This window comes from Cucurbita pepo, chromosome 3 (genome assembly GCF_057944985.1).
Source record: "Cucurbita pepo subsp. pepo isolate OVF chromosome 3, ASM5794498v1, whole genome shotgun sequence".
NCBI classification, from domain to species: Eukaryota; Viridiplantae; Streptophyta; class Magnoliopsida; order Cucurbitales; family Cucurbitaceae; genus Cucurbita; species Cucurbita pepo.
The window spans coordinates 17,733,521-17,744,252 of NC_141800.1; the positions used below are offsets into that span (position 1 = coordinate 17,733,521).

The 10,732-nt window shown below is 35.0% G+C and overlaps 2 protein-coding genes across 3 annotated transcripts; both read left to right on the forward strand.

The window, feature by feature from the left end:
- The first annotated feature begins 330 nt into the window (after positions 1-330).
- Positions 331-3,423, forward strand: LOC111790602 (UDP-glucuronate 4-epimerase 3). 2 transcript variants are annotated; one of them, XM_023671569.2, is made up of 2 exons: positions 331-2,148; positions 3,153-3,423. In XM_023671569.2, the coding sequence occupies exon 1, from the start codon at positions 827-829 to the stop codon at positions 2,123-2,125; it is 1,299 nt and encodes a 432-aa protein (XP_023527337.2). In that variant the 5' UTR covers positions 331-826; the 3' UTR covers positions 2,126-2,148; positions 3,153-3,423. The 2 variants fall into 2 exon arrangements, with proteins under 2 accessions (XP_023527337.2, XP_023527338.2); XM_023671570.2 differs by having other exon boundaries at positions 3,160-3,423.
- Positions 3,424-6,944: 3,521 nt separating this feature from the next.
- On the forward strand, positions 6,945-10,174 carry LOC111790598 (proline-rich receptor-like protein kinase PERK9). Its single transcript, XM_023671566.2, has 4 exons — positions 6,945-7,860; positions 8,138-8,398; positions 8,487-9,362; positions 9,478-10,174. The coding sequence occupies exons 1-4, from the start codon at positions 7,431-7,433 to the stop codon at positions 9,978-9,980; spliced, it is 2,070 nt and encodes a 689-aa protein (XP_023527334.2). The 5' UTR covers positions 6,945-7,430; the 3' UTR covers positions 9,981-10,174.
- The last annotated feature ends 558 nt before the right edge of the window (positions 10,175-10,732 follow it).

Genomic DNA, 10,732 nt, shown 5'->3' on the forward strand with positions numbered 1-10,732 from the left:
ACTGTAACCCAAACTTCATTCTTCTTCAATGTAGCATGAATTGAAACATCTTTTGATAATTTTGACAACCTTTTTTTCACATCTTCATTGAAGTATATTGTATGATTGATGTCTCTTGGTTCATATCACTCACCCTATTCTTAGCTACGATATGAAAAAATAAATTCTGTCCCTCTCAAATGGTTCCCGCAAAGCTCAAATGGTTTCCGCGAAGAACAATGTAAGCTATGAAACTAACAATTTTGGGTTAAAACAGAGAGGCTCAATTGTTCATGAGATTCATTCCCAAAGTTGCAGCTTTTAAAAAAAAAAAAAAAAAAAAAAAAAAAAAAAAACAAACAAACAAACAAATTCTTGAATTAAAAATTTATGATTAAATCTAATTTGAAGAAAGAAATGTGGTTAAATTAGTGGGAAGCTTCTCATCCAAATGAAGGGGGCAACAAAAATGACATTCCTGATAGGAGGATCCCAAATTCAAGGCCAACCCAACAACAAATCCAACTGAAAGTTCATAATTGGAAAATGGTTCTCGTAATTCAATTCTATTTTTAATTTCCCCTTTTCCCTCCTTCAAATTTCTCTTGTTTTTCAACCCTCTTTAACCCCATTTCTTGATCTTCCGTTAGTCAACAATGGTTAGATCTTCCTCCAAGAAACCAGAAGATTCTCTAATGGAAAACTGGTAGAACGCAGCAACAACGCCGCCCCACCGTCGATGCCGGAAGATTTTCGTCGGACCAGTTCCAGAAAACCCTAGCCATAGCCAGTTAAGTTTCCGGCGATTCCCATTTCTGAGATTTTTGTTCAAAGCTAAGGAAAAGTAATGTCGCATCTCGATAACATTCCTTCAACTCCGGGAAAGTTTAAGATGGAGAAATCAGCGTACATTCATCGCGTCCGGTGGCAGTCATCGATAACGAAGCTCACATTCTGGTCCTTAATTATACTTGGTTCGATCTTGATTTTCTTCTACAGATCGCCGTCGTCGTCGCCGCTGTCCTCCGATCCTTCCCGCCGATCGCTAAGCACTTACGACTGGGGCGGACCGTCCTGGGAGAAAAGAGTTCGCTCATCGGCTCGAGTTAGGTCTCGTAATGGGATCTCTGTTCTCGTAACCGGCGCCGCCGGATTCGTAGGAACTCATGTCTCGGTGGCGCTGAAGCGCCGAGGCGACGGCGTCCTTGGCCTCGACAATTTCAACAACTACTACGATCAATCGTTAAAACGAGACCGTCAAGCGCTTTTGGAGCGCACCGGCGTGTTCGTCGTTGAAGGCGATATCAACGATTCGGCTCTGTTGAAGAAGCTTTTTGAAGTGGTTCCGTTCACGCATGTGATGCATTTGGCAGCTCAGGCCGGCGTCAGGTACGCCATGGAAAATCCTAGTTCTTATGTTCATAGCAACATAGCTGGATTAGTTAGTCTTTTGGAGGTCTGTAAATCTGCAAATCCACAGCCTGCAATTGTTTGGGCGTCTTCTAGCTCTGTTTATGGATTGAATACTAAGGTACCCTTTTCGGAACAAGACCGGACCGATGAACCGGCAAGTCTTTACGCGGCGACGAAGAAGGGTGGAGAAGAAATTGCACACAGTTACAATCATATCTATGGACTTTCATTGACAGGGCTGAGATTCTTCACTGTTTATGGACCATGGGGAAGGCCTGATATGGCTTATTTCTTCTTCACAAGAGATATCTTGAAAGGAAAGTCAATTCCCATATTTGAAGCAGCTGATCATGGCACTGTGGCTAGAGATTTCACGTACATTGATGACATTGTAAAGGGTTGTTTGGCATCTTTGGACACTGCTGAGAAGAGCACAGGGAGTGGAGGGAAGAAGAAGGGACCGGCGCAGCTTCGGGTATTCAATTTAGGGAATACGTCGCCGGTGCCGGTGTCGGATCTTGTGAGCATTTTGGAGAAGCTTTTGAAGGTGAAAGCAAAGAGGAACATAATGAAGTTGCCAAGGAATGGTGATGTTCAGTTTACTCATGCCAATATTAGCTTGGCTCAAAGGGAACTTGGATATAAACCAACCACAGATCTCCCGACCGGGCTGAAGAAGTTCGTCCGGTGGTATATGAATTATTATTCGCAAGGGAAGAAGGCCGATGCGTAGCGGGATTGCTCGGCGTTTACACGGTAGGCTACTTCGATTCTTATTCTTGTTCATTATGATTCGTATTATGATTTGTTGGTTTGATGTTTCTGTGTTCATTGCTATGCTTGGTTGTCTTTCAATTTATATTAATGGAATCACTGAAATTTTTGTTGTTCGTTTGATATTGAGATCTTCTGAAGCTCTGGCTCATCTTTTCCCCTTTTGTAGCTTCACAATTGTAGAATTTATGAATGATATAAAGGCATTTCATGATTTGTGAGCCTGTATCAATAAAATAGCACATAATAGTAGCTTCTTCACTTGTTCCTTCTTTTCGAGTCTTTGAATCTTTCGGATATATAGGCTTTTTTTTAGGAATACCGTGAGATCCCGCCTAGGTTGGAGAGGGGAACGAAACATTCCTTATAAGGGTGTGGAAACTTCTTGTTTCTAGATACGTTTTAAAACTGTGAGACTGATAACGATACGTAACGGGTCAAAGCGGACAATGTTTGCTAGCGGTGGGCTTGGCCTGTTACAAATGGTATTAGAGGCAGACACCGAGCGGTGTGCCAGTGAGGACGTTGGGCCCTTCAAAGGGTGTGGATTGTGAGATCCCACGTTGGTTGGAGAGAGGAACATAAGAGTGTGGAAACCTCTCCCTAGCAGATAAGTTTTAAAATTGTGACGTTGACGGCGATACGTAATAGGCTAAAGCGGACAAAATCTGCTGATGGTGGGCTTGGTTTATTATAAATACGGTTCCCATGTCACGTTTTTGATGAATATTTAACATAACTTTAGGTGCTATGCAAAGCTAACATTGTCAAACCTTGTTTCTGGTTGTGTTCTTGAGCTACCCCTTAGCAAGCACATGATTTCTTTTGGAAGGTAGCAGTTTTTATTTTTGGGTCGATTTTTCGTGCAGAAGTTGAAATGCAAATATGCTGCTTAGAAAGAACAGTTCAAAATTAGATGTTCATCAGTTTTAATCTGTTTAATGACGAACCTTATAGTCTTAACCACACCTTTTTGATACCGTAAGAATACAGCGATCGAATAGCTATTATCCGCTCGGCTGCATTTTGACTGAGGGAGCATGTGGCAAGAGTTTAGGTGGGTGGTAAGCGGAAGCTGTTCGGGCAGCAACAGCTATGTGGTTTCACAACCCTACATGTTTGATATAATTTTTAATACAATGAGCTAGATCTTTGAAATGAGATTTTGAGGATATAGGTCAGTAACTCGAGCATAGTTTAATGATTCAAACATTAACAGTATAATTTTCAATAAAAAAAAAAGTTTTTGCTTACAAATGTCGGTATCGTAAGGAAGCAAATCTGAAATAATAGAGGGTTGTTTTATCCCTCGAAGGATTCATATAATCGAAGGATTTTGTAGCTTTGGAATTAAATGATATCGAAATTCACTTTAGGATTGACTTCTTTTATAGAATTAATGTATTCCTTGAAGGTCAACGTCTTAAATTTCAATTAATAACTTCAACTAATCATGATCCATATGTTGTCTAGAGATGCTTACGGGTAAGGGGAAGCCTTCCCCGTCTCCTGCCTCCTATTTCATTTCTAATTTTCGCAAAATTTTTCATTTATTTTTGTAGGGATCGGGGCAGGGATTCTCCGCAGAAAACTGATCCCCACGGATAATTTTTCTCCGTTTATGATGTTATTTTAAAGTCTTTACTTTTTAATATAATCTTTATTAAAAATTTGTAAAACAAAATTCAAATAAATCGATATAAAATATATATAATGTTGAACCTAATTTCTTATATCCCTAGTTATTTTTTTTAACTAAAAAAGGCTTAAAATGTACATTTATAGGTTAAATCATCAAAATTCCCCCATTAAAATTTTAAATTTTTATAAATTAATTAATTTAAAATCTCCTTTAGATTTTCATTTAAAATTATTAATTTATTTTGAAAATAAACATTTATTTAATATGATAAAAAAAAAAAAAAAAAAAAAAAAAAGGAAGAAGCAAATAGACCGTAGTTTCCTTATTTATTTTTCTCTATTTATTTTTAAAAAAAAATTACGTGATAGTTTTTCAAAAAATAATTATAATTTATTAATTGAGTAGTAAATATAATTCTCCCTTATTATAACTGTAAAATAAATAAATAAATAAATAAAGAAATATATATAATTCATTTTTTACTGTGAAATAAAGTTTGGGTGTATAACCTTTGTGAGAGGATTGAACATGACAGGTTCCTAAAAACAGCCCAAAAGGAATCTGTCCCACCCACTATCCTCTAAGTGATGGATTCACATGTTGGTAACAAGGGGCAATTTCGTCCTAAAATATTATGTTCACATGAAGCACTGTTCACTTTTTTTCTTTTCTTTTTTATTTTTCTTTTTTTCTGGAGGGAAAAAATAGGAAGGTTCACATGAGCTATAAGAATGAATAATGGGACCATACTCATAAAAATAGATGCAATTAAAATTTACAACACACTACAGATTTGATTTGCCACCTACTCAATCAATCAAATTATATTTTGGTGGGTACCCCTCCTTTAAAAAAAAATCTTAATAGAATTAAAATTAAAATGATATCATATCATCATTAAAATAAATCATAATAAAGATTACCATAATCGAGTCGAAATATATGAACTATAATGATTCGACAACTTTCAACACGTTTATTAGAAAAATCTTTCATACTTATATACCCCTAATCTTCCTCTAAATTAGTCAATGTGGGACTCCAAATCCTCAATACGTTTCTCCGAGAGCTTTAACCCTAATGGGTCTTAAAACATTATTTTAATTTTTTTTTTAGTTTAATAATATATGAGAGTGAAGATTCGAACCTCCACATTTAGTTCAATATGTTTTAATTTGATTAACCATTAATTTTATTTATAAAAAAAATTGGAAAACTAAATTAATTTTGTTCCAAATATTAGTACATTATTTAAAACAGGTTCCTCAAAATTAGAAGAAAAAAAAAAGAGAATATTAAAAATATATTAATGACAAAAAAAAAAAAAATGGGTAGGCAAAAGGACAGAAGAAAAGGAGGCACACAAGGTCAATGAATGGGCTCTCCTTGTTGGGAATCACTAACCATACCCATACCCAATAAATAAATATATATATATATATATATATATATATATATATTTTTTTTTTTTTTTTTTTTTTTTTTACACTTATTTTAATCCAACAAATATGTTAGACGGGTGAAAATCGAACTTTTGAGTCTCGAGTCACATTTGAGACAATGTTTTATAAATAATTAACAATTAATCACATCTTCCATTAATGGACGAGCTAACATGGGATCTCCCCTTATCATTTGAATGATCACCGGCAAGAGTATTTGTGGATTCATTGGACCCAACTTTATATATATATATATATATATATATATATATATATATATATATATATATATATATATATATATATATATATTATCTTTATCGATACAATATGAGTTTTTTTTGTCCCTAATACTTTTGGGATTTAATTTTTTTTTAAAGAAAATAATATTTATTTCTTATTTCCATTTATAGATATACCTTAACTTTTAAATATGATTTTAAATTTCATATTTGAACTTGGAAAGTAATTTTAAATTATTTATTTTGTCTGAAATGAAAAAGGAGTTGAAATAAATATGATTAAAAAAGAGGCAAAAACAAAAAAAAAAAAATAACAAATTTTTTCTTCCATTTTCTTTATATATATTCGCGTTTTCGAAAATAAATCAATACATAAATATTTTCTTTTATTATATATAAAAATATATTTATAAAAGGAAATGTTAACTATTTTATAGAAAAATAGAAATTATATAAAATTACAGCTTCTTGTGACAAGCTGACAGACAATTGGGATATATTAAAGTAACCCGTAACGTCAATAAATACATGAAACAGACGAGTAGGATTTACTGAAAGCTATATCTAAGGTTAGGCATATTTTTTATATAAAAGGCTTTCATAAAATGACAGAAAATTATTTAAATAAATTGAGTTTAGGCAGCCAAGGGGGAGTTTAATGAAAAATAACATGGGTGCCTAGAAAATAAATAAATAAATAAAAGAGAATCTTAATATTTAAAATAATAATAATAATAATAAAACAAAAAAAAGTTTTATTATAATATATACCATTGAGTTAATATTTAAAAAGTTTTATTATAAAAGAGTTATTTGAGGTTTTGAAACATATACCATTATAATATATATATATACATGGTAATAACTCAAGCGTAACTCAAACGTACGTAAGTAATGGATATTGTCCTTTTTTAATTTTCTTTTTCGAGGTTCTCCTCAAAATTTTGAAAACATGTTTGTTAGTGAGAGATTTCTATGCCCTTATAAAAAAAAATGTTTTGTTCCTCTCTCCAACTGATCTAGATTGATTGGAGGGAGGAACAGAATGCCAATAAGGACAGCTATGAAGGGGTGGATTGTGAGATCCGTCATTGGTTGGAGACAGAAACGAAGCATTCTTTATAAGAGTACGAAAACCTCTCCCTAATAAACAAGCTTTAAAAATCTTAAGTGAAACTCAAAGAGTACAATATCTAATAGCGGTGAGCTTAGACGATATATATATTTTAACATGTTAGCTCCAAAAACTAAATAGAATTATAATTTTTTTTTAATTTAACATGTGAATAATAAAATTATATTTTTAAGTTAAATAATATGGTGAGGTAGATGATTTAATAATGTTTGAGGTATAGTTAGGTTAATAATAAAATTATAATATATACTTTGTAATTTCACTAGACTATATAATATAACGTGCATAATGCATATAAATATTGTACCAAGTATGAAGCGCCCTGTTTCACAGCTTTTACTGAGACTGAACTCTTGCATATGAATCAGTACAAGAGACAGAGGGAAAGAGAGAGAAGAAGGAATCTCAAGGCTATGGGATTGTGAGGCGTTTTGTGGCCGTAGGTTTGTCAGCGATCTCTATCGTATTCATTCACAAGATAACGCTCTTCATTTCCATTTCCATTTCCATTTTGCTCCCACTTTTCTCGCTCAATCTCTCTCTGCTCCGATTCTCTGACTCTCCCGCCACGATCAGTCCTCCATTTCCAACGCCATTGAAGACCTTTCACTGTTAACTTCAGAATCACAGACGACTGAATTGAAGATATCGTTTAATCCCTGATTTTTGAGCGCTGATTCGTCGGCAAGATAGTGATTCTAAGCACTACCTTCGAGTTCTTTCCATCGCATGCGAGAGATTGTGTATCGGTGAAATCGATTACTCATTTGTGTGAGAATTTGAGAGATTCCTCTGTTTTAGCCATGTCTGTATTCAACTCGTTCTTGATTTCCGTTTTCTTTCTGGTTTTTTCTTCCCCTTCTGCGATTTCTGAGTCCTCCGAGCTTTCCATTTTAATGGCGATTAAAGCTTCTTTAGACCCGCAGAACACTTTGTTGACGTCATGGAGTCCGTCTTCAAATCCATGTGGTGGTTATTTCGAAGGAGTTGCTTGTAACGAGCAAGGAAAAGTGGTGAATATTTCTCTGCAGGGGATGGGGCTTTCCGGCTACATTCCGGCAGCCGTCGCTGGACTTAAGAGTTTGACGGGGCTGTACTTGCATTTCAATGCTCTAATCGGCGAAATTCCTAAGGAAATTGCGAGTTTGACTGAACTGACTGATTTGTATCTCAATGTGAATCAACTCTCCGGGGAGATTCCTTTTGAGATCGGGAATATGGTAAATCTTCAAGGTGAGTTTAAGTAGTTCTTGTTCTTGTATTTGCTTGAGTGAAGAACTTGAAATCTGCTAGAACTAGAACTTATGTAGCATGAACTTCTTTTATTTGTTGCATAATGGTTAATCTGCTGAAGGGATAGATTAGATAAACTTAATGTTGAGGGCAGTGGCTGCTTGTTTTGTAAGCTTTTGGATCAGTGTATGTATATCTAAAGCTGAATTGAAAGCTTGGCTTGGGGCTTTTTTTTTGTGGTTAGTAGTTGATTTGAGTTGGGGATCTTTATTTTCAGTGCTGCAGCTTTGTTACAACAAATTAACTGGTGGGATACCGTCACAAGTGGGAAATATGAAGGTGCTCAATGTTCTTGCTGTGCAGTATAATCAGCTAACAGGAGCAATTCCTGCTAGTTTGGGGAACTTGACTGCGCTAACACGGTTGGACTTGAGTAACAACAAGTTTTTCGGTCCGATTCCGGTGATATTAGCTGATGCTCCTGCTCTTGAAGTTCTTAATGTTCAAAACAACTCGCTAACTGGTAACGTTCCTCCAGGTAACGTGTTCTTGTCTATGGCAAATCATTTGTGATCTCTCTTTGTGTTGAGTTAGTCATTGTGTAATCATTCTCAATGGAAATTCAGGTTTTAGGAGATTGAAGGAAAAGTTTGTGTACGATAACAACCCGAGTCTTTGTGGAGTGGGATTTCGGGACCTGAATCCTTGTAGTAAGTTGAAAAGTTTGAATCCAAGCCGACCCGAACCATTTCTACCCCAACTACCTACTAATCTTTCTGCAAGAGACATTCCCGAGTCAGCTAATTTACGCCACGATTGCAATGGAAGTAACTGTTCGAGACAGTCGAAATCTTCAAGAGTCGGAGTGGCTCTCGGAGTGATTGGAGTTTTTGCTGCTTTCTCGGCCATTGGTCTTGCAACGTTTTCATGGTATCGTCGTAATGAACATAAATTCGGAAGTACTTCAAATGGTATAAGTAGACGGATGATTACTAGCCAAGTCAGGGAAGTCTACAGGAGGAACGCTTCTCCTCTCATCAATCTCGAGTATTCAAATGGATGGGATCCGTTAGCCAAAGATCACGGTGGTAGTGCATCGTCACGAGAGATATTCAAGAGCTTCATGTTTAATCTCGAAGATGTCGAGCGAGCAACCCAATGCTTCTCAAAGGCTAACTTGTTGGGGAGGAACAACTTTTCTGCTCTTTACAAGGGAAAGTTGAGAGATGGATCAGTTGTTGCTATCAAGTGCATTGGCAAGACAAGCTGCAAATCTGATGAAGCTGAATTCTTGAAGGGCTTGAAGATACTTATCTCGATGAACCATGAAAATCTCGTTAAGTTCAGAGGCTTATGCTGTTCGAAAGACCGAGGAGAGTGCTATCTGATCTATGATTTCGTCACGAATGGAACTTTGATGCAATATCTTGATGACAACAATGGCAGCGGGAAGATTCTCGATTGGTCCACCCGAGTGTCGATCATTTGTGGAATCGCTAAAGGTTCGTGTTACTTTTTTCGTGAGATATGAACTCGAGTTATTCATGAACGATATAATCTGCATTGATTCACGAATGGTTTCACTCATTTTTGCTTCGAAAACGTTTTTTTCGCCAGGTATAGGATATTTGCACAGAAAGATTGGAAAGAAACCTGCATTGATTCACCAGAACATATCAGCTGATAAAGTGCTCATTGATGCAAATTACAACCCCTTGCTATCAGATTCTGGCCTGCACAAACTCCTTGCAGATGACATAATTTTCTCTATGCTAAAAGTCAGTGCTGCATTGGGATACCTCCCTCCCGAGTATACGACGACAGGTCGATTCACGGAGAAGAGCGACGTCTATGCATTTGGAATGATTGTACTTCAAATCATATCCGGGAAAACAAGCATCATGAAGTTGAACTACAACACTATCGAGTCACGTCGGTTTGAGGACTTCATCGACTCTAAGCTTGAAGGAAGATTTTTAGAATCAGAAGCAGATAAACTGGGGAAAATTGCAGTGATCTGCACCCACGAATATCCCGAGCTTCGCCCGACAATGGATGTCATCGTCCAAGAACTCGACGAAATGGGAACGTTTGGGATTTCTGTAGAGTCAATGCCTTGAAGCTTTCAGATGAAGCCATATAGAAGTTAAGCAGAGCACTGACTACTAATATATGCTGTAAATGAAGGTTTATTATAAGTATTTTTCGTGCTACTGTGCTGTTTAATGCAGAAAGGTACAAAAAAATGGCATGTCTTTGTAAAAACCAGGTTGCTTTGTTGAAGAATAATGTAAATTAGAGCAAATTACTGTCATTTTTAATAATTAAATTTGGCATAGAAAGGTTAGGAAAATCAAGATGAACTAATTTTCATCCTCGACTATGAAGCTTATTTCTTATCGTCTCATTTACCGACCTTGTCAAAAAAATATTTTAACGTCCAGTTTGTTTAATCCAAAATTTCTGTAAATTTGGAATGAATTTTGGTTAGTGTTCAATAATTTTTTTTTTCTCTAAAAAATAGCAATATTAAAAAAAAATTATGATGTTTAGTTATTCATTAAAAAATTATAGGAATTTTTTTTAAGTGGTTTGAAAAAATTAAAAAAAAACATTTTATGATGTTTTATTATTCATAAAAAAAAGTGTTTTTAACAACATTTTTTAATAAATAACCAGACATCATTAAAAAAAAAAAAAAAAAAAAAAAAAAAAAAAAAAAAAAGGGAACAAATTGTTTTAAATCAATAAATAAATTTTAAAAAAATCAAAAAGAAAAAAAAAAGTGGGAATAAGAGCAATTCATTATGGAGTGATTTGTTTAAATAATTTAGAAATCCAATAATTTTGCAACAATGGGGAATAATAAGTC